General features: G+C 41.4%; 1 protein-coding gene across 1 annotated transcript; it reads right to left on the bottom strand.

The window, feature by feature from the left end:
• Window positions 1-1,576: 1,576 nt before the first annotated feature.
• On the bottom strand, window positions 1,577-26,888 carry lingo2b (leucine rich repeat and Ig domain containing 2b). Its single transcript, XM_028394929.1, has 2 exons — window positions 26,819-26,888; window positions 1,577-4,183 (listed from the first exon to the last, which is right to left on the bottom strand). The coding sequence occupies exon 2, from the start codon at window positions 4,108-4,110 to the stop codon at window positions 2,272-2,274; it is 1,839 nt and encodes a 612-aa protein (XP_028250730.1). The 5' UTR covers window positions 4,111-4,183; window positions 26,819-26,888; the 3' UTR covers window positions 1,577-2,271.

Here is a 26,888-nt window from a genome sequence, read left to right as displayed (position 1 = left end):
CATACACATCGCACACTGCAGCTCAAAGTGTCCCAGTTCTGATGTTTTTCCTTCATGTGGCCCAGTTTTGATGTTTTCTGATCAGTGTGAACAGCGAAAAGCTGCATGGAGTCGCAGTTTTCCAGTTCCCATCTGAACCACATAGTAATGCGACAAACAGATCAGAATCGTCTGCCACAGGTAACACAGACGAGAACGTGCTGCTCCATGAGGAGATCTGAAAACAACAAAAAATACACACACACACACACATATATATATATATATATATATATATATATATATATATATATATATATATATATATATATATATATATATATATATATATATATATAGGCCTATATACTGTGTTAAAATATGCAACATAACAACATCATTATTGTCGGTGCAGCTGTAGTTTCCTGTTTGTTCCTGTCTCCAAACAGCCCTTATGGGACCACAGAGACATCGCTCTGTTAGTGCAGTCGCACAATTGCTTGTATGTATGTAGCAACTTAAAGTTAGCAAATCTACGTCCTTCAATTGAATGCAAAAAGAAGCAATTATTTTACTGCCCCCAGCAGGCTCAGTCTGCAGTATAGTACTGTACTGACACTTTATTGACAATGATGAATGCAGGATCCTGAACTTCAGCCTCTTCCTGTTTGACCAGAACCTGTCAGCAGCACTGGTCGATGTTAAAGGTAAGACTTTTAATTGGTAATGCAGTCAGACAAACGTGTCACTATATGGACAGAATGCAAACAGCAAAAACTCACTTTAGGGGTATGATTAAGATTTATTTCCTTTGAAAATATACCCATAAATTTGTCATATGAAAACAATTATACAACCTTGAACATTTTATCACAACAGGATCACACAAATTAACACCCACATCCCTGCATTACAAAGAATTGCCCTTGTTTTACTGTATTTTTTCTTAAACATTTAAAACATTTTCAACAAAAAAAGAATAAAATAATAAAAAACAATACAAGATTCCACTACAACTTTCAAACTGCCTTCTATTAAATACCCAGAAACCCTTTGAACCCCTAAAGGTAGAATCTGGACACCCCCCGCTCCCCCCAAAAAGCTTGAAGCAGTGCAGTCAAAGAAAAATGTGAGAGGAAAGGGAATTCAACCCATAAATCTGTGAAGCTCAACTTTGTCTTGTCCCAAAGAGGTTACCGGCCAGTAAATCTTTGCCATTGTGTCTGACCAGCGACTCTTTTATATCATATCAAGGGATTTGTCTGGCAGGAAAATCTGCCCATGATTTATTATGTTATAAAATGGGTTTAACATGCCATTTCTATAGCTGGAAGCTTTCTTCCACAGCAATAACAGCATCGCACACTGTTGTTTCCTCAAGAAAAGCATCTTGTTTTACTGGAAGGTGAGCTCTATGGTGAAGACAAAGCTCAGGCTCCACATGTTTCTTAATACATTTCCTTGAGTTTAGAAAAAAATCCCCATCTAATGTCTGAAGTCATTCCAAGGGAGACAATGACCCATTTCAAAATTTATGCAGCATTTTCTTTGAATATATTAATTGTGACTTTGCATACAAACATAGATAATCCTCTGTTTTATTCAACAGTGACAGTACTGTTGTTACAGTGACTGAACAAGAAGAGAGAAGGCCTGGAAAAAATGCTTTGGACCCTATCATTCACTTTAATTGTTCCATCTAACAAGAAAGGCAATGCGTGCACATGCACAAAGAAACACACAAATGCAACATGCGCACTCACACGCACACACACACACACACACACACACACACACACACTCACACACGTGCGTGTGCACATGAACGCCACACGCTCCTTTCACACTGCAGCTAAGATGGGTATTAGACGATTTAGTCCTGACATGTTGCAGCGATGATAGCTCTACCGCCACACAAAGATGTCCACTGACACTCCCAGCGGCTCCCTCCTTCACCTTGATGTCACGGTGAGTCGACAACATCATTACTCATCACATCACCACTGAATCACATGCCTAGTGCAACACTATCACTCCCATATTGATATGTTGGTTATAGATTATATTCAGTGTACTGTATGAGAACATTATTTCATATAAACACGTCCACGGTTTCATAGATCACTTTTATATTCACATGTCCACTTCATCACTAGATCACCGTCATACCGACATCCACTATAATAGTACATCACTTTCGTTTGTCACAAATCCACTGTCATAGAAATAAAAAAACATGTTTTATTTTCCAGCTGATATGTGTGCACTGTGTTGTTGACGTCTGCATCGTTTTCAAATCATTTTCATGTTGACCCGCCGCGGGCCGCTTGTTTCCGTCACATCTGATGCTGCCCCATTGGATTTACGAGGGACGTACTCAATATCAAAGTTGCTCTTATGACGTCCTTTCCCTCTGCTCCAGGCAAACAGAAGCAGGAAGCAGAAGACAACCACACCTAGGAAGGACAGGCAGCCCATTGCTGTAGATATAATGATAGTCTTAATGTCAATTGGGACTGTCATGTTATACAGTACTGTTCCATTCCCCCATGTGCTGTTAGAGTCTGTCAGATAGTTTGAGCTCCTGTTGCTATAGTGAGATCGGTCCCCAATGCCCAGGCTCTTCACAGCTAAAGAGGCCGACAGGCTAGCGTTGCCAGCGGGGTTACTGGCAATACACAAGTACACCCCGCTGTCATGCAGCTCAGCTGCCTTGATCTCCAGGGTACCATCTGGTTGAACCTCCACCCTTCCGCTGCTTTTGGCTGTGATGTAGCGCCTGTGAGGTGTAATCCAGATCACAGAGGGCCGAGGTGCTCCCTCTGCTATGCAGCTCAGACGTGCAGGCTGACCCTCATCAGCCATCAGCAGCTGTGTCGTGTTGGGTCCAATCCGTGGTTTGGTGCAGGTCATGTACCTGGAGACCAGAGGTTCTTTAAGGTCACGGATATTTTTCCCCAGGAGGTGCTCGGGTGCGCTGCACTCAGGCTGGGCGTCTAGAATCTGCAAAGAGGGCGGCTTGTGGCTATTGAGCAGCCAAAGCAATCTGCAGTCGCACACTAATGGGTTTCCACCCAGACAGAGCTTCTGCAGGCCGTCTGGTGAACCAAACACTCCCCTCTCCAGAGAGTCCAGGCGGTTTTGTGACACATCCAATAGCTGCAAGGATTTGAGGCCTACAAATGCAAAGGGCTCTATAGAAATCAGCTGAGCTCCTTGTAGGTGGAGCTCCAGCAGGTGAGGAAGTTGGCCCAGCTCTCCCTGGTGGATGTACTTTATCCGGCAGTAGGACAGGTTAAGATGTGTGAGGTAGGGCAGGTTGCGCAGGGCTACACCGGGGAAGGCAGACAGGTTAGTGTTAGTTATGAACAACGTTGTGAGGTTGAGGCCGTGTAGTGAGAGGGGAGGCAGCGTGTCCAACCAGGGCCAGAAATCAATCTCCAGGTGGCGAAGACGAGACAACCTCTTAAAGGAAAAAGGCTTAAGGAAATTGATGCTCAAGTAGCGCATGCGCAGTTCGATCAGACTGTGCAGATGTGCCAGAGCATCAGTAGGGACTATGGTCAGATTGGATCTTTCCAGGGTCAGGCTTTGAAGTCCTAGTAATCCCGTGAAGGCCCTCTGTGAGATGAAAACCAATTCATTATCACCCACCTCAAGGGAAGTCAACTTTCGCAGGTCTTGGAAGGCATGATCCAGAAGAACCACCAGTCGGTTGTGGCTGAGGTCAAGGCGGGTGAGGTTGGTCAGGCCTGACAGCACGCCAGCAGGAACCAGCTGAAGAAGGTTACTGCGAAAGTTGAGTGAACGAAGAGCAAGCTGTGAACGAAATGAGCCAGGCTCGACCACGCTGATGAGGTTGTCGCTGAGATCCAGGTCCTCTAGTTGCTGGAACGAAGAAAAGTTGTCCGGCGTGATGATGCGTAACTTGTTCTTACCGAGGTCCAGGACACGGGTCTCAATGGGGATCCCTTCAGGAATGCTGGGCAGGCGCTTGCGGTGGCAGCTAACTGACTTGCTCTGGGGAGAGCACTCACATCGGGCGGGGCAGCTCAGAGCCGAGCTGGCCAGGAGAAGCAGCAAGGCCCCGCCCAGGAAGAGGTGGCAGTGGTGCAGGGCTGGATGTCGCATGTCTCTTTTACCCACGTTGCCCTCTGTCACGGCACGGCTTCTTGTCTATACAGAGCACCATCACGAACAAGCCCTGCAAGCACATAAACAGGAACAAGAAATGTGTTAAAGAAGCTTAACTCCAGCTGTCTGCACCACCCCCCACCCCCTCGCCTTCGCCTTCATACATTTTCAACCTTTTACACTTTATGTCATCTTAAATTGCCAAGTCCTTTCTCCTTTAATGAACTGTCCTTTTTCCTGGCAAGTTGGATATAATGAAATTAAGCTTCACAGCAGGGCGAGTCACAGCAAAAAATAGAAATATCAGCTGCAGAAAAATGTGAACATTCATCACAGTGTTAGCACAAAAGGTTGCAGGCTATCTGAAGATGTTTTATGACGATGGAAGATGTTTTAGCCCAATGGCGAGAAATGACCCTTGTTAGAGTGCAGAGAGGCTAAATGTGTGTGGATTTGTGGCTGCTGTGTCTGTGTGTGTGTGGGGTTGGGGTAAGTGTTCAAAGAAAAATACAGACTAAAAGGGAAATGAAGTGACGGCTTGTGTTGGCTTAATTAAACCCACAGCAATGTTTGCCAGCACATAAAGCCCCTCCAGGATGAATGGCAACAAATATATGTGACTCTTTAATAAGTAATCAACCCACTAGTCATCTCACTGGCTCGTTCCTTTCAACACTGAGACATCAGAGATTTTTTTTTCATTGACATTTCTGCATATATTGCTCCATTTCTTTTATTGTTCCTTTGGCTTCTGCTCATGTCTTCTTCAGAAAATGTTGCTCTGTGGTGCATGTCTCTGTAGGAAACATCTTCACAGTACATAATGAGAACACATGCAGCGGCTGTCTAAAAATAAAATTTATTAGAATTTGATTTTCTGACTTAATTCTTAATGCATTTAGATACATTTACTCAGAAAATATAGCTCTTATTTCCAGCCACTGCACAGGGGGAGGTTGTAGTGCAAGAGGATATAATGACAGAGTAATGAGGAGCCGGATGCCAAGTTCAACTGTAAAACACTGTGGTCTCTGAGAGCCGTGAGTCGCGAGCCACAGCTTGCACAGACACAGACCTTGACAGAAATGCACCTTCCGGCAGCCACAGGTTGTTGAATTGACAGATGAGTATGTAGACGGAGAGGCTGACCATAATTGCCTCATTACCAGAAGTATCTGCATTCTGCTCATGGCTATGTTTGCCAATTAGGTGTGCAAAACGTAAGACACATCTGTGAGCGGTAGAAATTTGAATGCACTCACATCATGAAGGCAAAGATTAATGTTAGAATTATGAAAGGTGCCTTTAAAAAAAGGAGAAGAAGAAGCTTTTTGACTGCAGGCAAAGCTCGCAAAGCAAAATCCTGTCAAGGTAAGCAGATGATGAACACACAGACAGACACATACCTTACTTTGATAGTGAAGTGAGTGACATTCAGAAAATAGCCGAGATGAGGCAGAAGGAGCCGTGCAGCGTGCACGCTCACTCTTCCTCACAGCACTCAGCCATCCGCCCAGCTCCTCAGCTGCACTGCTCCTCGCATCTCCTCGTATCTCTCTCTCTCTCCTTTTCTCTCTATCTAACGATGTTTTATCTCCTCGTCCTCCTGCTCGCACATCTTCCAACTAACTCCTTTTCTCTCCTAGGTCTTGCCTGGCCTAGGAAAAAGCCCCAGTCCGTTCATCAGTCCCTGCAGGCTGGGTTTTTTATCGATCGCAGCGCAGACACATCAGATGCCAGGAATGTAGCCTTTAACAAAGAGCAGGCCGTTGCCACAGCAACTACAAACCCTTACTCTCATCCGCTCTGTGTAGTCTGCCAATCAAATTAATGAAAAAAGGACGGAATAGAGTAAAGAGGGTGACATATTTTCATATTATCCCTTGCATTGAGACAACATCTAAATTGAATAGATTCCTTGAAATTCAGTTTCATTGGTAAAGCAGAGCATATAGTTTAAGGTGTTTCCGAGCTGTCATTCTGACCGCCGTGCTATTTGTCGACCTGTCTTGTTGCCCATCCATCTGGTGCTCTGGTAACTATCTGTGTCTCTCTCTACCTTATTATCCATCCACAAGCCTGCCTCTGTCTTTGTGTATTTATCAGTCTGCCTTTACCCGTCAGCCTTTCTTCCTCCCTGCCTCTCTCTGTTTAATAATTACAGTCCAGTTGTCTGTAGCTGCAGTGGGGGGACTGGCCTGGTGATATGTTGGAGAGTTGTGTGTCTGGCTGTGCGCACATTTGTGTGTGAGTTCACATGAAAAAGAGAAAAAAGTATATGATAAAAAGGCTGTTAGGGGCACTTTATTTCTGTTTTTTTCTCCAGCTAAAAAGCATTTTGTGTGTGTTCGCATATTCATCATCAATCAAAATCTGCCTCGTTCTATTCCTCACAATGCAGACGTTGATAAAATTTAGATGATCCCCAAAGACTCTAAATCACGTCCTTGAATTAAAATACTATTTCAACAGTTGTACAAGTGCATAACCTTGAAAAATGATGTAGCTTTGATTCTCCTAAAAAGACCAGCAGTCTGTTTGATGTCACAATCCATAGCAGCCCTAGTGAGTCCACTGTCCTCCAGTTGCTCTCTCCCTTTGCATTTTTTACCTGCCTTTCAGACATGTTTCGATTTCTACTAAACAGGCCGACAGCATATGTACATGCAGCAGTATAGAGATGATGTGCTTATAGTCCAGTGTCTCTTTATAGGACATTTGGATATGGGTACAAAGAAAAGAAATGAAATTGCATCAGAAGCCTTCTGCTTTGCTCTATAGTAAGTAGCACCTGCATAGAATTAGCCAGGGATTAGCTAGATTGTTTTGATAAGTGCTCTATTTTCTCAGCAAAAAGCTTTTCAGACTTTCTGGGAACAGCTGGTGGAAAAAAAAAATAAAAAAAAAATCATGTTAAAGTGTCAGAGTAAGCTGCTTGGTTCAAGAGCTGCGAGGGAATTGTGGTAGCACAAAACATAAATATACTCTAAAGGACATTGTTGCTTTACCTGATTATAGACAACAATTAAGGTGTTTAAATGTATCATATTGTTGACCTTTTAAAGCCCCACGGATGTTGTTATTAACAAAGATGAACGTGTGATAAGAAAGAAATCACTTGAGAACTCACAGATAATTATCACTGTCTGCAGTTCACCTCAGTGCTCACCTCAGTGGAAGAGAAAACAACAGCAGAAAGAAAAAAACAAACACTAACATTTAAGTGCCAAAATGACTGGTTTAGCATCTTTCAGTTCATTGTTTTGGTTTTATGCCTATTTATATCATCATCCCATTGCAATGTTTATGTAAAAATATACTTATTTTCTATGTATCTTAGTAAATCATACCTACTTTTAAAAGAGTCAGTAAACAGTGATGTTGCTGAAACTGTGGCAATACTGAATTTCAGTGGAACAGAGCATCCATTAGGCGCCTCTTCCCTGTCATGGGTTCCTTTTAATAACTGACACCACCTCATCCCAACACAGAGCCCTCCAGGGTGGCAAAAGTTTATGGTGATAATTATTATCATCTGCTATACTTATGAGACTAACAAAAAATGTAATAAAGCATTAACTGAAGTGAAATTATCCACCCATCTCTGACATATGACTCAACACTTTCAGTAGCCTATTTTAGGGTTATGGCTCTGACAGCCCGACCCAAGCTGAACTACGTGACACTTACACTCTGTAGCTCTGTAGTGACCATCTTCCAGCTTGATCATATTTTTAGAAACACTTGAAGCCAGCCGTGTCATGAACATGACGGACAAAAACATACAAGATCCCATAGAATTCTGGGAAAAATGGTAATGGCGAAGGAGGGGTCATTGAGAAGGGCAGCCTACAGGGTTGAGTGTTTTGGGATTTGGTTCTGAATTGGATTAGAGTCACAGTGAAACTGTAGAAAATCTGACAGCCGAAAAGGAGCTGTAGGGTGATGCATGAGTCACTGTGAGAGTGAGAGAGCGAGAGAGAGAAAAGAAATAAGAGCGACGAGTGGAAGATAAAGCAGAAATGCATGAAGAAATGAGGAAAGCCACGCTTACCAGATTAGATAAAAACCCTTGTATACTATAGTTGACCACGATTTCTAATGTGATTTTAACTGAGTAAAGCCTGAGAAACTGATTACAGCTCCTCTGGCAGATCTCAGTAATACTCAGGCAATGGTCGGTGCACATGTTGATTTTAATCTGCGGGCCTATCTGTCAAGACGGGCACCCCTAAATCCCTGTTCATTATCACACCACTTACCAAATCTTTGTCCTTTGACAGGAGCAGAACAAATGCATTTTCAGCTGAGGAGGACTTAATTGGACTCAACCAATACATGTTTTAAACTACTATAAATTACAACATTGATGGTCACCAAATTATTTAGGAATTAACAATGAACTGCATTGAGTGGATGTGCACCTCCCTTTCCTCCCCTTAACTTCCCCTCTACTGTGTAATCTATCAATGCTTTCTTATACCTTTACAGTTAACCCTTTCAATGTGTGGTCGCACTGTGACATATATTAAAGGTATGGGACACTTTTTGTGATGTATAATCAACACATCCTCTAAAAAATGCAATTTTTGGTCAATAATCTATGGAAGTTCTCAATATAGAACCATGATTATTATTTATTGATTATTATGATCCATCATCACCACGTGCCAGACCTTTACTCAAGAGTTCATAATTTGAGTCCCCCTGACACCACCAGCTGTTTTGTTTTCACCCAATGTTAAGTTTCGTTTTCACCTGTGATTTGAGTCAAGCGTTAAAAACCACTGGTTAGGGTTGAGAAATTAAAAAACAGGGTAATCAGAGTTTGTGTAAAAACACGTAATTTTACATTGTCTGAGAAAAGCCGTTCTCTTAGCTTCCATTGCAACAAGTCTCCACAAATCCCAGTCTCCATGAATTCTTAGAGATGTGCACATTTCTGTGTGAAATATCAACCTTATGTTATCTTTTCCTGGTAAGGACAAGTGTGCATAATAATCTTTTTTGCTATAAATCCTCTGTCCTCCGCCCACATAAGGCTTTGAATTCATTTACATGTTTTCTTTCCACCCAGTTCCTTGGAAAGAAGCCATTATTATTCTACTACTGCAAAGGACAGTGATGCACATTTTACACTTGTTTGCCAGATTAAAAAAATAAAATTATTTTTTTTATTCGTCACTTTATATCACCAAAGTCTTAAAACGTATACTGTGTTCATTCATACTACTTTTTCTCCTTTAAATATTTAACATAGGCCCGACTGTTCTTCTTTGTTCATTTCCGAATATAACAGTGCCATGAATAATGGAATTATTTCACATGAGGAAGTTCACATGCAAGTGATTATTGTCGCAGTGTGAACATAGACTCTGCATGATAATTGACCTGAAAGCGACCATGCTGTTTGAATATATGTGTGGCAACACAATTAAGATGCTAAGAGGGCGACTTAAATGAAAAAGACATGCAGGCGTTCTTTTCAAGAAGTAAAAAATTCCATGTCTGCCATTAGTCATTTACTGTTTAGAAAGACAATCGTATGTTTAAGGTTCAAAGCTGTTAAACTATGCAACTACTGCAAAAGCACCAGGAAGGCATCGCTATTACCTTCAGGTTTCAGTGTTGCCAGAGTTCAGCTTGATGATAATTCACTGTGTATTCACCACAAATACTAACAAGCCAAATGCATTTTCTATTCTAGGAATCGCGGCACAGCCACTGACCACCCTGCAGAGTGCAAAATGTCAGCAGAGTTTTCAGGTTGCTGTTGGGATTCCGAAGCTGAGCCGCGCTCTTCTCGGCTAATTAGAGCTTGTGCATTCAAATTCTGCCAATTAAACAGCTCCTTTCTGCACCACTGCCCATGTTTCCTCTGAAGCGGTGGCTTGTTGAGCCATCAACAGCCAGCGTATCCTGTCTTTTTCACCATGTGGCTTGTTGTACGTCTGCTGTGCTGCAAGCTCACAAGGGACGTTGCTTTACCCTGCAGTCTCTGGATTTAAAAAAAAGAAACAAGTCAAGTTAATACTAAGTCAGTGTTTGCTTATACTGATAGACAGTAGGGGAGGGCCCGTATTGTGCTTCTGCACTACTCAGCCTTCAGATCTGAAACAAAGAGTGCAAACAGTGGCATGCTCTGTAACAGAGCCACCACGCTGTGGACATGAATAATGTGAACATTATGTTCCTCCACCAGCTGGATGAGCAGTGAGATGCATTTTGCTGTTTGTCAGGCTGAAATATTTAAACTAAAATTGAACCTTTTATGTCATACAAGACAGACACAAACTGACTGAAAGAATGTGACAAGGATCCATTAAACACAAGCCAATTCAAGTGGAGCATCAATGTTCCAAATACAAGCTGGAAGAAATAGAACAGTGAGCATCGGTTCAGCTTTATGGGCAGGTGAACTAAATCAGCCATCCAATATCAACCAATTAAACACATCTACAGAGCTATATGGTAATTAATTTATTCACTTTGTAAGTTAAATGAACATCTGCCCAGAAGTACACACATTTTGTGCATTCTCTGACTGCACCTCTACACTAAAATGTGTTGAATCTGTGTGTTTAAGATGATCTTTACATAACCCTTCACCCTGTTTTAATGTCTTAACTTAACTTAATGCAGATTAAAAACTAAAACTGCAAACAGTCTTATTTAACCCTTGTGGTTGTATTGGTCCTGACCTGTTATCGGGTAACATCCATTTCGTTAGCATGTAACCATGTGTTTTATACGGTGGATGTACTATTACTGATGTATATCTGTGGATGCTTATTCATCCAGGTCATTTCCAAGAGTTTAAATCGAGGCAACTGGACTCAAGGATTGTTTTTTTAAGGCGTTTTACCACTCCCCCCAAGTGCCTTCTTCAGTTCTGCTACTATTCTGGTTGGGAATCTGAGTTTTATGTGTTCAGGACCTCTGTGGGTGGATCTTGCAGGAATTCACATGACTAAGATCCCTCTAGTTGGTTAATGGTCAGTTAACGACCAGAATAGTAGCAGAACAGAAGAAGCCACTTGGCTTCCTTAAGTCCAGTTGCCTTGATTTAAACTCTTGGACATTACTGACGTATTATTGGTTATCGAAATGTGGTGTTTTTTTGTGAGGACATACTTAAAAAAATTTGAAGAACAGCATTTTTGTCTGCGTTTTGAATGACTCTGCAGATCACAGTGAACCTGAGGGTGAATTTGCTGTGTACTACTCCAATGCCACTGCCACCATTTATAAGGCTAGTATGTTATGTATTTTTTTTCAATTTTCCTGCACTGCCAAATTTTACAAATTTGAAGAAAGATGTGAGGAAAAATGACAAAATGCAGTGTTTGTCTTTTCTTTCTTTTTTTCCACCTAATTACAGTAATATAGACACCGGGAAAAGAGCTTTAACTGATGAATGAATTAGCCATTAATCTTGCTGTTTTAAATTTTAATAGTTTGTGCTGCCCTCTGAAGCTCAAGGAGCAAAGCGTCCATTAAGTTACTTTTTTATTAATTAATGAAGTAGTTATTAACTGCCTACCAAATGATTCCACTTTTTTTAAACAAGCCCGCAGTCGAATCTGTATCTAACAGTACTGTAAAGTGGGCATCAATATTCATACTACATTCTGCTTGAGTCTTTATGCCACTTTATATTCTATCTTAGCACCGTTGTCACAGAAGGACAGTCGCAGAGTAATCATGCTGTGAGAAATGATTGCCTGAAAAGATGCCGTTGCCTCATTTCAATGGCTGCTTAGGTTTCCCACAAAAAGAAGAAATAATCAGATTTTCCATGGTGCGTCCACAGGCATTACATTCTCCTATACCTACTCCAAAAGTCTTTGGTGGAATAGCAGATTTTTCTCACCCCCCCTCTTATCTCTCTCACTCTCTTTCTTGTTGTTGCTTATAAATCAGGGTGTTACTTGAAGGACACTCACCATATTAGGTTTCTGTCTAATTTTAGTCTCGGGAGGTAGAACTCATCCATTTTTCATGGTACATGTATACCACCAGTGATTCATAGGCTCCCCATTTCTCTCATTCACTAAAATGAGATTTGTCTTAGCGTATTACACCAGTTTGTTCCTGCCCTCCCATTCGAATAATCGTATCTTCTGCAAACAAGTTTATGTGTAATGTGTTTCAAAACTGAATTTTCATTTAGTTCCAAGTTTCAGCAGTTTGTAGGAGTGCCATCCAAAAGCTTATTGCAGCTGGGGTATAAGGGGTTAGGATTATCTTCTGTTAAGCTTGTGTGAAATCCTAACAACCATATTAAAAAAAAGAAAAATGCTAGAATAGCCCACATACAGCATAAGCTTTGACTCAAGAGCAGAAAATCACAATAAGAAAAAACACAATACAGCATCAAAAGGTGAAGTGAGTCCCGTGGCTACCTTCAAAGTTTCAGATGACGCCGCGCAGTGACGACAAAGAGGTGCTGCTATTTAAAAGGTCGAGTGTTAACTTACATCTATTTCTTATCTCTAAAAATAAAAAGGGAAAAAGGAGCCTGCTGATGTTCCAAGCTCTATCTCTTGTTGTCCATGTTTTTTTTTTATGGTTTGCCACAAAACTCACGGGAGGCATTTGTACTGTCCTACTAAGGGCGCTGTTGCAATTATATGGTGCCCATATTGATCCCAAGTATTGATTTAAGTCCATCCTTGATTTTAAGATTCAACAGATGCTCCTCGGGATTTTCAGAGGAAATGAGAACAATGGGAATTACTCACATTCGAAAACAGTGAGAAACCTCATAAATAAAGCATTCCTATTCACTATACAGGGTGAAACATAAATGAATTGACTTGTCTGTTCATAGGATTGGAGGTTTTGATAAGAATCAATAAAACCTGCCTGACGCAATAATCATCCTGGAGAAATGGATACAAAGTCAGATCAGTGAGATAGAGCGATATTAACCTGAAGCTGGAGATATAGGAGTCATGGGAGTCACTGAGCTTAGCATGCATGCTGGAAATTAGGTGAAACAGCTAGCACACATAACAATACAGGAATGTAGCTCTTAGCATAAGTTCAATCAGGAAGACTCTGTTTTACGTCATTCATCATTTATCCCTATCGGCTTCCCTAATTTCTCCCCCTTCACCATTCTCTCTCTCTCCTTCTATCTCTCACTCCACTGCTCTGCCTGAGCACCTCCCACACCAATCAGCTGTCGATCTGTCCCTCTCCTGCCCAATCACAGCTCAGCAAGAAATTTAAAAGTCTTTCATCTCTCCTCCAGCTGCCTTCTGATCGACTCCGGCAACCCTCCTCCACCCCAAGCACCACCAGATTCATGCCAGTTCAAGGCCTCCTCTCTCCTGCTCTCCAGCTTCTCCACCACCACCAGGTCTAGACCCTGGGGGTATTCCATGCAGCCTCTCCTCCTGTGCTTCCCCCCTTTAGGATGTGGTCTTCACGCTGGGGTCTAGGAAGCCAATGCACATTCTGAAATTATTGTGCTATAATAAATCTGTTCTCATTCAGTTCGCTGAGTTTCTCATGACTAAAATTAAGTTTACTATATGATGGACCAGTTTGGTTGATGATTATGATTTTTTTTTTCAAAAGGGAATGAATTATAATGTGTTATTAGACTAAGCCAGCCTGTTATTGTTTGAAATGTCAAATTATTTTTTTAAAATTTTGTTAATTTCTTTCCTCATACTCATTAAGTATTATAATGAATTGTTATATATCACATTATAATTGCTATTTTTAGAGTTTTCAGGCTCATTCTCCACCATTCCAAGTGAGAGGTCCACATTTAATAATAGTGTAGTTGGAGCAGGGTGCTGATAATTATATGATTAACTTCTGCATTTTGAAAAGAAGTCCCCGATAATTAGATTCAAAGAAAGTGTGTGGGTACAGCCAGTGAGTGACTCATGATTTCCTGATAAAAATGAGTGATTTCAGTGGATGGAAGGCATTGTCTGTGTTACATTAGGTATATATAGTATAAAAAAGCAAAGCCAGACACTCCTGTCAGATTTGTAATTAATACTAGCTTTTCATTTTAAGCTCATTCTTGATTAGCTGCCAAAGGATTTGCTCTCACTCTCAATTTTCTGGTCTTAGAACTTACACTCCCTCTCGTCTCCTCCATTTCCAAACTACGTCAGCGTGGGACCTGATATTTTCTCTGTATTCAGCTCCAAACCATCTAGGAAAGTAATTTTGCCTGTTAGCAGTTATTAATAACAAGAACCTGATGAAAGTCGGAATTCTGGGCGGATCTCCAGAGCAGCCAGTTTATCAGACAGATGTTAGAACTCATGTGGACGTTTTGTGCCAAAGCCGCAACATGTTCTCACCAGCTTCAGATCAGATTGCATTTAAGACCGCGTGTGTGATGCAGCAGCATCGCCTGCATTCAAACCCTCCCCCAGTAAATGGACTTTATGTGAGTAAACTTTTGCCAAATGCAGAATGAAAAATGGCTTTTGACAAGTCTATTTGTGCTCGGTATTTTTATTCAAAAAATGGAGCTCATGATCACAGGTTGTCATGGTGGCTTAAAAAAACTGAACCTATTTCTGTAGTTAAAGTTTCATTTATGTAGCTGATGCTTCTCCTAAAGCGTGCTAAATCCCTGCATGTTTCAGATAATTACTATTTGCCCGACAAACACAATGTTTCCCCGATGTTGTCAATCAGCACACGGATATATTTCAGGCTGAGAATCAAATAGTATTTAGGAGAAAACAAACACAGAGGAGCAGTAAATATTGGCTGTGCTGAAACTGGAAGCTATGAACTCGCTCCCAGACCTTTCCCGCTCCGTTCATTTTCCTAGAGAGCCGTTTAGTTAGCGTCATCTCTATTTTACATCAGACCCTCAGCGAGGGATTAGGCAGTCCTCACTGGCACTGAATAACACAGGAGGATTAGCACTTTCGCCTGTCACCAAATCAGTCTGACGGATTAGCAATCTCAACCGTCACTTCCGAGAATTCACTCCAGCAGCTCCCAACGAATTCAAGTCAGTGTGACGGCCAAGGTGACATTGGAGTGAAAAGGGAAAGAGTCATTTTCCGTCAACTTCCTCTGACAGAGCCTGGCACCCCGCTGCACATGAACAATGTTAGCGTGACGAACATTTAGTGGGAGCACGAGAAAATCAGCTACAGATCAAGGGTCACGCACACACACACACACACACACACACACAAAGATGAATATTTAAGCAAAAAAAATGTTGCATGTTTTCCATATAAGATTCAGTAAAGTCTCTTATAATTAAGAACACTTTAGGAACACTTTAAAGGATGTTCCTCAGGATAGCTTTATCTCACACTGACCAGTGGTAACAATCAAATATTACTTAATTTCCCTAATGTCTCTTCTTTAGGTGAGGAAGCAATAAAAGCTGCTGTGTACTTGTTGTGGATTTCTAAACAACGACAGCGACAGAAGCCTGAGGCTGTCTGCGACTGAGTCAGGAGCTCTTCTCCTGTGATTTCTTTATGCTGGAATACAGATCCACAGACTTGATGTAAGAGTGTTCAAATTAGTGGGAGTGCAAGCTTATATTGGAAGCATTCACAGGATATTACCTGCCTTTTTTTTGCACATGCAAAATAATTGGCTGCCTGGAAACACAGCCACAGACCTGGCAAATGTGAACTCTGTTGGGGATAGAGTGAGCTTAAATGTTCGCTAAATGCAGTGAAATCCCAGCATAACTCATATTCACATGCACACATAAATATATTCCAAAACACAGCGCAGATATTCACTTGAAAGCAGCGTGACTAAGTGGGAAGAAAATTTCTTCTACTGCTGCACAATGCTTAGACTTCATCATCTGGAAGGCAGGGGAGCTTTGGAGAGAACTTCTATTACTGTATGTGTTTAAACACTGTTTCCCTCATGTAGCCAGCTAAACGCTTGGTACCCACCCCCCCAAAGAAAGCAAATCCCTTGAGGAGAAGTGAGTTGAACAAAAAAAAAAAAAAAACGACCATCCAGCTGAGAAAGTAGAACAGAAAATCATTTAGCTCGACTCCTTTTTGGCTCCGTTCATGTCCCTCAGCAGACTCTGGGTGTATGCACCGTCCAAAGCCGTCCTGGCATTATGAATCTAACAAATTGTACCATTCAGAAGAAAACATAGCATATGCCAGAAAATCAATACAAAGAAGCCGCGGACAAAGAGGCCTCTGTAGCAAAGCCCATGTCTCACATAGGATAGAGACGGCTAACTGGTGGCACTCATCCATTAACACCTCATCTATTTTCTATCAATGAAGCACAGGGGAACAGCGGCAGCTGCTCCAGCTATCACAGGCATTTTTCTAGACCCTAATATAATAAATAGGTAACAGTACAGGTGTTTTTGACAAATAAAACAACATTTTTTTAAACAAATGATGGATTATTTAAAAAAAAATTGGTGGGGGAGAAGATATTTTTGTCCTTCTCCATTTAATTTAGTTGTTTATTAGTTATTGGATGATGAAAAAATAGAAATATCTGAAGATGAGATTCTTGATGATACCTTTGACTGCTCATTTCTCTGTAGATGAAGTAAGACAAAAAGCACTGTGATTGAGCCCACGTCTGTGCAGAAACACTGAGTGCACTTATAGTGCATGTCTTGGTACCCTGAGTGGTCCCTGCTGGTCCCCCTCCACCCTTCCATCCTCCCTCCTCCACCACCACTACTTTACAGATCCATTAACGCTGATAAGTGGCCGGAAACATTATACAACCATTTAAGTTGGATTTTTTACTTTTCAGAAGGTGATTAGCAACAGATTGCATGATGATTCACGTTTCTTCAATATTTTTTGCATGCCGGCATTGGCAGTGCATTTTGAGAAAAGTGTAAAGCATTACAAAAATGGGTTAAACAAACAGGACAATTACAACATTGCGTCATAAAAGAAATCCCTTTACTGTTAACAAAGGATTAATGAGGTACTGTATCTCACACTGAAATCTCGTGAGAACTCCAGCACAACGCTCGTCAGGTAAAAATCATTCTGCCGCTAATGAATCCCAGGGTGACTTACTGAACAAACCGTGTCTCCAAAGAAAGAAGGTGTGGTACAGACAACATCCAAAATAACCCTCCAGGTTTATGCAGATCTCATAATCAGCACGTTCAGAGTTATTTTATAAATTCTGTCATGATTTTGATCACACCATGCCCACAATTTGACAATTTATCAAAGTGATACTTATCTCACTTATGAATCCAAGTGTGCATATTTTTCCTGCAGAGCTGTTTATCATCATCATGCTACTGCTTTAGATAGCGTGGCTGGATATAAACATCAATGGCTTCTTCCTCTGTAACCCTCATGGATGGATGGATGCCACGAGTAAAAAGCTCATAAGTGCCATCATAATATACTATAGACAGGGCAAACATCATTATGGTGATATACTATAAACTATAGAACATATAGATACATTTCAGGTCATTTGATGTTGGGATGAACTGCCCTTTAAGAATGATTCTTATGCAAATTCAAAACAGTGCGATAAATGTCAGAGGAAACGAGTTATAAAAGGTATTATAGTGGTGACATTCAGTGAACTTGTACCTGTAAATACCCACCTGTTAACGGCCTGCTGTCACCTAACACTGAAGGGGAAATGCTTACAGCTTTAAAATACTCTAATTAAAATGTGTCGATAAGAAAACAGAATCTACTCACAGGTTTTTTGTTAAGTTTAAACACTTCAGAGCGTGTGTTCACGGCAGATCTTCTGAGATTTACATTTTATGTTAAACAGCACTTTCAGTTCTCCTGAATTCCATTATTTTGTGTATTAATGCAGAAACGTGTAAATAAGGTGTAACGTGTATTTGATCCCTGAACCCTGAGCTGTCTGTTTCCATGTCAGCCCACTAACAGCGTGTGAAATAAGGGACAGCCTTCTACTGCTGTGGACCCATTTTCAATGCTGCTATGCTAATTAATCCCCAAAGAAGCTGACAAACACAGTGAAGGAGGAATGGTTGCACATTTTCAAGATTAGAAAATGTGCAACAAAGTCAGGATGTTCTCTCTCCTCACACTGTCACCGTCCCAGCAGCGCTACGCTGAGTGTAACGTCGAGATAGCTGCAGAATATTTGTTCTGCAGAAGCATGTCTTTCACCAGACACTCTGTGCTATTCCACAATTACACAGCGAGACGCTTTGATTTATCCCAGTGTGTTTGCCAGCTGGATTGCAAGAATATTACAGCACGCCACAGCAAATGCTCTCATTTTGTCAAACAAGCATAAACAACAAATTATTGAAAATTCTGCATTCAAGCAGCCGTGTTATCAATCTAAACGCTATCTGAACATTCATCGGGATGTAGGATAAAGAATCAGAATGAATACACATCTGCACTGTAGGCAGAGAGGGAGTATTATTCCTGCTTTACTACAGATGGCTACTGTGGCATCACTGCAGGCTGGAATTACAGGTGTTTTAGGCCCCGTTCACACTGGAGAAAGTCAATCCAGCTAGAGTAGGATTGAATCCAGATAGCCTTTAAGCTGGATACGTTCAGACCTATTTTCAAATCTGAAAATCACACATGCTTGTCCGCGCTCAGTCCAGCTTAACCCTTTATTGTCCTCCAAACCGCTAGGTGGCGCCTCGTAATATACAGAGTCCGTTCAGGACCGCATGTGCGCATGCATCGTGCATTTTTTTGTCCCATGTTGCTCGGTCTTTCAGTTCAAAACGCAGTTTATTCCTTTGTAGCCCTGTGGTAAATACACTTGGGGCAAAGCTGTTGTAGTTCGACCGTTGTTTACATACGGTTTTTGTACGAGACCCGGACACTGTCCCCACGAACCAGAAGTATCACATCACTAGTGGGATTCGCTAGCCACATTTGCATTCAGACCTGAGCCAGATGTAAGCCAATCCGGGTAGATCCACCTCTGAGAGGTGGATTGGAATCAGTCCGGATATATCCGGATTCGCATTGTTCAGACTCAGAAAAAAACTATCCGGATATATCTAGATACTTCAATCAGTTTTGTGCCACTCTTGGCAACAGTTCAGTTTTATTTGCTGAGATGTCTGCTGTGACTGCAATACAATGCATGTGAATGGAATCTGAATGCAATTACTGCACTTTTGTCTACACTGTAAATACGTTTTCTGCTAAGTCAGATAAAGTGACGTTTACTGATGAAAAATCTTGGCTGCGACTTATTCTTATTTGATGCATCCAGAGACATGCTCCTCCATGATGCATTTGAGCAGATATTACTGGTCACACTTAATTGGGAGGAGAAAAACTTATGGTGACTTTGTTCAAAAAAAAAGTTGCTCACAATGTACCATCATAATTATATAAAAACAACATTAGATTAACTCACAGGTCACTTACTCATTTCCACAAAATAATGAAGAAGCCTGCCAGATGCTTAGGACAGTATGTCTCATCTGGGTGTCCTTAGAGCATGTGGTTCCAGTCAATAAGTCACACATTAATCCAATAAATATAAACTAAAAACCAAAGGGGGATAACACTTTCAAAGGCTGATCTAGATGTTAGCTCTGTTTCAAAGAACACAGCTTTTGCAGGGCATGTGCTGATGCTGTCATTCTAAAAAAAAAAAAAAACCCCTCTGAAGCTGTGGCTTTGGCCGTCAACCAGCCAAACGACCCCCACGGCAAGGAGTGTGCTCTCAGACAGAGGATCAGTCAGAGCACTGGTGTCCACACACCAGGACAGCTGAGTGGCCAGAGGCTCCACAACTGGAAAAAAAAAACAAATGCAAAAAAAAAAACATGCAGGCATGGCGCTAGGCTGTGGGTTTAATGGCTTTTTGTGTACTTTGAAGTGCTTTATAATGATGAGGAGGGGGGTGAGTGCATTAAGACTGCACAGCTCACTGGGCCAATGGTATTGACAGGGTCGTTACTACAGTATAGCAGGTGTTCCCTGGGAGCGCCCAGCTCTGTTCCCCACTTTTTATCTTGGAACAAACAACCTGTTTGTTGCCTGCACTCAGTGTTTTCTATTTGTGCTATTACTGTGAAGCCAGCCTGCATCCTGTCACAGAGGTGAATAAAGCCATATTGACCATTTCAGATTGAACCAATATTTGTTCTGAAATGTGCAACAGCGGGCGGCTCTGGTCCCTCTATCATAAATGACAGGAAATCAGCAGTGCTTTTTATTACCGTGCATATAATGTCAGGAAATCAGTTTGATTTGTGTTTGTCTATCGCCCGCTAGCATTTATTGCACCCCGGTTGAAACAGGAAGTGTAATATATATGGAGTCTATTTTTTTACTGCCTTCCTTGGTTATTATGTTGCATGATAACAATCACAGCCTATAAATTGGATAATTTTCCATTTATCTTTTACTGCTGCTGTTAACACATGAAATGAAAACACTTAATATAAATATAATGTTTATTTATTTATGTTTCCATGACAAATGGTGAGATTTGATTAAATATCTCTTTACTTAATGCGCTTATGATAAAATAAACATCTTAATTCAATCACAGCCACCTCCCACTGCTTCATTCTGAGCTGTTCATGGACCTGAATTGACATTCCAAAATGCCTCCCTGTTGACTTTTGCAATAATTTCCGCTCTGTTATCCAATTCTTTTTAACCTTTCCTCTCTCATTTCTGTCTCCCCTTTTTGTTTTAGTTCCAGACACCCCTCTGGGCTGGATTTTCTATCACCTGCACAACGTGCCATCTATTTCGCCCTTATGCGGTTCTATCTTTTTGGTTTTATTGTTGTGCAGGTGACTAAAGTAAATTTGCCGGGGCATGAGAGATGGAGGGAGGCAGCAGGAGTGAGGTCGAGGGAGCTAATGATAGAATGTGGGCCAGATGCAGGCAGAAATCCTGGAGATGCAGGGTTCAGACCTCACTGCTGAAATAAATACGAGAATGGGAAAGAGAAAGATGAGGGCGCAGGGCGGGAGGGCCGGCGGGTACTCTGACATTCTCATATCAAATCTGGCTCTTGGCTTATGTCACATTTAATTCCTTTCCTCTCCTGCTTGTCTGATGCAAAAACCTGCAAAAGAATAGAATGTTTTCAGCATAATGACAAGTTTGACCTTTTGTCCTATAATGTGTGCTACTCCCTAAAAACTTACAACTAGACACCAACAGAAATCAACACCTCCGCATGAAAAAACACACATTTGGTTGATAATACTATGATCATATTGCCCAGCGTCACATGATCGTGGGACCAGTACAGCCTGCTTTCAATCAGGAGTCCGAGTTTCAAGTCGAGCTAATACATTGAGCTGTGTTGTTTGTTAGTTTTGCCAATGGTTAAGTTTTGTTTTATAATTACTGCCTCAACTGGAAACAACTGGTTATGGTTAGGCATTAAAAACATGCTAAGTGTTTAAGCGAAGATCTGTTTTTGCACAAATCCACACATTTTCTGTTTTTAAGGACTGAAATATCGACCTCATATTACAACGAGCTGAGAAAAACACATTGATTTTCGGTGCCACGCCAGTGTTGGCACTGTAGTAGAGAAATAGACCAATAAAATAAGGCTAATGTAGCTTTTCGAAAAGATTATTTACATGTTTTTAAGGAGAAACAACCTGCAAAAAGTCATTACCGAAACCCTTAAGTTGTAGCTTTCGCCAATCTCCTCATTTCTAATCAATATGGAAAGTTGTGCACTTAATGGAAAAGGCTACTGCCGTATTTGAGAGGTAAATTTACTAAGCTATGAGTCTTGTAAACATTCAGGTGGCGGTCTAACAGCTGTTCAACTGGTTCTTAGTGAAAAAAATAAACACGTTTCAGATGAATGTAACATAATATCTGCATATGTCTGCATCATTTCAATGGTACGGGTGGATTTTCCTCTGCTGGAAAAAAGTGTGCACTCAAAGCAGAGGTGTAAAACCTTCACATCAGAGTGCAGACATTCTACACATAATGTTAATGAATGTTTGGCTCACACACAAAAAAAAACTCCTTTTACAGTCAGAGCTTTTAAGTAATCCAGAGTGGGTAATGCCAGAAGAGGGAAAGCCCACACTAACCTGATAACTCCCCCCCCCCCCCCCCCATCTTTTTACTGGTGTCTCTTACAGGAGCGTGTCCTCCAGAGAGCTGCCTGTTGCCTGTTGCTACATTTTTTTTCCTCATTTCTCAATGGGAGGGATGTGCGCCATTATGTGCTCTTGACATTGCTGAGAGCTGAGCACGATTATATATAGCAGCAAGAGTGACAGACACTCATAAACATTGTGACTTTTAGCACCTTAAAGGTGTTTTTTTTTTTTTTTTTTTGTACGTCAGTCATCACAACAACCGGGGGGCAGTTTCCAGCAGACAAAGACAAAAATGAGGTACACAGGGAATTGACTGCAACAAAATATATGTTATTAATGCAGTTTGTAACTTCTGCAGGTCAACACAGGCCAGGAGAGTACAGAACGAGTGGAGGTCGCCACAGGTAGCATTTTATTGAAAGGCAGAAATGTGCGAGCGGATCAAGTTATCTCAGCTTAGATAAAAATACTCTACCTCATCCTACACACAGAGAACCACACTGATCTGGATTCAGCTATGTGTGTGTGTGTGTGTGTGTGTGTGTGTGTGTGCGTGTGTGTGTGTGTGTATACAGTAGTTTGACACCAATACAGTATATTGACTTTCTGATAAATGGCTCCGATCCTGCAGGCTTTCATTAAGAACCAGCTTCTTACTGTTGTCCATAGTAACGAATATCATGCGGTTTGATTGATCACATATTTACTCATATATTGATCAATACAATAGCTACCGCCTGTCTGTGGGAGGACCATAAAAATGAATGGATCTGGGTTACATAAGTGTGAAGATGGTTGTTATTATCTCCATGAGTATGGACAATGATGATGATGATTATTATTATTATGATTATACCTGCAAATTATGCTTATTACTCGTCAGCGCTCATTTCTTTTCCTTAGTTTTCCTATGAATATCATGAGACTCTCATTTCACACCCTGTTCACATTTCCACACTCATTTTTGATCGAATACCTGCAGAAAATAATGTCTCCTGACAGCTTTGAGACAATTCTGGCTCCAGCGCTGAAAAAAAACCCCATACAGGTCGAGCCCTTGTGTGCGTTTATGCACAAGACAAAGAGCAAAAGAGCGTGCGTGTGCAGGAGGAGGTGCAACATACACCTGAGCAAAAAATAGACCCTCTTTGAGTGTCAGAGCATAATTCTGCTCTTGTGAATTTCCCACGCACCACTGTTACATTTTAATCATGCACTGGAGATTGGAGGGGGGGGGGGCTTGAGTTTGTTGAAACCGACGCCTACAGAAAGCAGCATCTGCAATGCTAATCACACTCCAGCAAAGGGCCCAACAGACTAGCCTTGTCTTCCCTGTCAAACTAAAAATTCGTCTCCAATAACAACCGAGCGCTCCGTAGCTCACTGCATCGCTAATGTGTTGAGGGGATATGTCTGGAGAGAGCCCTCGCTGTTCTGTGTGTTACTTTGGACACACATCTGTATTCAGAATACAGATTGCTGTACATACATACTGGGAACATTTAGTTTGGCCATATGCTGTCATAACTTCTATATCTCTTGCTTTCCACTAAACAGGCATTACAACCTATTTTATTATATGAAACTTCTGCCGTGTTCAATATGACCAACACATTTAACTGCATATAGCAAAAACAAATACAGAAAAGCATGTCACCATGCAGCGATCATCTGAGGGCCAATTACTTTACGCAGGCCTGAATTAATGATGTCTTAAAGTAAAATCCACAAATGTAATCCTTCATATCGGTTTTTTTTTAATCCTTATTACCTCCCTGTAATTCTAATGCTGGCTTATACCATCATAAAGCGTGATTATGTGTTTATGGGATGCTCCAACATCTGAGACTTGAGATGTAGCTGCTTAACAACATGATATTTATTATTTATATAGTAGAAAAAAATTAAACTCACGAGGTAATTATTAAGCAATTAAATCACTCCGGTGTAAAATTGCCAAGTCCCCCGTAATAATAATAATAATAATAGTGCCATTCAGCAGCAGCAGCCAGCTGTTGGTTTATTGTCATCATAATGGCTGATTGTGAGACAATGAGTTTAATGTGTGCATTGATATGCTAAGAAAAGGTTTGACACCAACTGTGGTTTATTGATTTTCTGATTAATTGCATGCACTTTCAATAGGAATCAGTGTGACTGATCACAGGTTTACTTTAAGATCCATCAATAATAACCACGCATTATCTGCGGGAGGACCTGTAACCTGAACGCAGCTCAGTGTCACCATTCAACTGGATTACATAAGTGTGAATAAATCATGAATGGATTATCTCCTTATAATAATAATCTGGATTCTGAATTTAAGATGTTTGCTTAATTTCTATTTTTTGGGGCCGGATTAAAATTGTCTTTCTAAAATCAAGTGGCACCACGCCTAGCTCATGTCCATCTGCTGACCTTTGACGCCCCTTATTTCCTGTTCTATCTTCACTTTCAAACCACTAATAAATTACCAGGAAAATATCTTCAGGCCACACTTGTTGCTGAAACACATTTGATCCTTTTTATGTTATCAGTTCAAGAGCTAAGCCCTTCCTTTTGGCTCGTGATTTCTAATGCAATCTAGCTAATACCAATAAATAGAATCAGTAGACAGGAAATTGCTTTTCTGAATGTTGCTTTTCTAAACTATTGCCAGCATCTGACAGAAATAAAAGTGTCAAGAAGCCACCAGCTGGTTTATGTGTGGGATGTTAACTTGCTAGTTTGATCATCAGTCTGATCATTAATTGCAGGAGGTTTGAGCTTCATCAAGTGAGGCTGAGGAGGTCAGGATGTGTGGTCATATCTTTTGAAGATTACATCAAAATAAGTGAGAGGAAAGTCAAAAGAAAAAATCAGCTGGTGCCTTGACGTCCTGAAATGACTTCATAATTCTGACACAGCCATGACAAGCTCTGCCACTTACTTCCAGGTGGAACAGAGGGAGTGTATACAGCAGGAAGACAAGCCTGCCAGTGTTGGAGCAAACAAACAATAGAAGGTTGAGGGTGGGGGTAAGCGAGGTAGAGGAGGATGGGGAGGTAGACCCACCTTCCCCACTTCCTGTCCTCCCTTCCATTATCTCCTTTCCCATCCTCCTCCCCACCCCTCCCTTAACAAGGAGAGTTCTCTCCTTGCCTCTCATCTCTCTCTCTTTTTCTCCCCCTTTCCTCACCATCTCCAGAGACCAAACACACCCCTGATAGGTTGCCATGGAAACGCCTCACACACTCTCTCTCTGTTACAGACACATGCTCTCTCTCTCATCCTCTCTTTCTTTCTCTTGCAGCGGTAACGCCTGTATCCTCTCTCTCTCTCTCTCTCTCTCTCTCTCTCTCTCCTCCATTAGCATCCTTCTTGCTTGGAGACAGCAGGGGCGGCACTTGTCGAAAACCCAGAGGTACAACAGAGACTTCCCTGCACCTGAATTCATTTGTCAGAAGCAAACTTCTACTTTTATATATTCCAGATTTATGACTACAAGATGTGGGAATTTGCTCACCAAACTATTGTTCCTGGATGCTGCTGTTTATTATATATGGCTGACAAATGCATCCCTGCCTGTTTCCCCTGAACTTTGCTCTCCATTATGAAGATAACAATGACCAAATTGAATTTGCACACAATTACCGTAGCTATGTCGTACTCAATTAATACCCACAGAAGTCAAGACAAGAGGCTAGAGAGAGAGAGAGAGAGAGAGTGAGAGAGACAGACAGAGAGAGAGGGGGAGAGAGAGAGAGAGAGAGAGTCCCTTGGCTAGGGCATAACTCATTTATAATTCAGTCCTATTTCTCATACTTAAGGTCAGAATAGGAGTGCGTAAAGTGAGGATTTTTTGCACGCACTCATCCGCATGAAAGGATATATCTACACTATATCTCACCCCTGTAGGCTTTTAGAGATCGTGGTCCACTCTGGGAGGTGGAGGAGTCTGTGGTGGTGGGGGTGGTGGGGGTGTTGGGGGTTTTGAGAATGAGGATGAGGAGGAGGTGTGGAGGGGGCTTAACAAAAAAGGACTCTGTTCCTCTGCTGCAGGACCACTTTGACTCACAGCAGAGCACCAGCCACCAACTTCATACACTGCATGTGTCATACCCCACCACCACCCAACCACCCGCCACCACCGAGCAGCAGCTCAGGGATGGTTTCATCTAAGCACCTTGTGAAGTGTGTTGGTGTCATCATGTCATCCACTGTGCAGTCTCTTTGCCAAGTAAAAAAATAAAAAATTCAGTCACATCCACTCACCTTTATTTTTTTTTACCTTTCTTAAACAGAATATTGCCTCCATTTTTATCCTCATAACATGAAAGTGTGATCCCAGTGAATGCTGCACCCCTCTCTTTTTATCTCCATTCATCAGTACAGACCTCATGGGGACCTCATCAGGTCTCTTGTTCTCATTTATTTATTTAACTTAATCTCTTTGCACCCTCATCTCACACCTCCCGACCAAGATTTTGGAGGACTACGCCTAAATATTCTGCTGATGAAACCAAGTGTCAATATCTTTCTTTTTTCCTTTTCCTGCGAGTTAACAGCCAGTTAAATGAGTGAGTCATCTTTCCAACAGATTTAACCCGCACAGGCTCCTAATATTTGCACAATAATAAAAACTCATGTGTTATTCTAGTGCTTTAGGAGTCTTACCTTTTACCTGCTCCTTCACATGCCCAAAATCCACCTTCACGTTTTACATGACAGAGCGGGAGTCCGAGGA

Source organism: Parambassis ranga, chromosome 22, assembly GCF_900634625.1.
Source record: "Parambassis ranga chromosome 22, fParRan2.1, whole genome shotgun sequence".
NCBI lineage: Eukaryota > Metazoa > Chordata > Actinopteri > Ambassidae > Parambassis > Parambassis ranga.
Note: the sequence above shows the minus strand (reverse complement) of the source record. Positions and strands in the feature narration are given on the sequence as shown.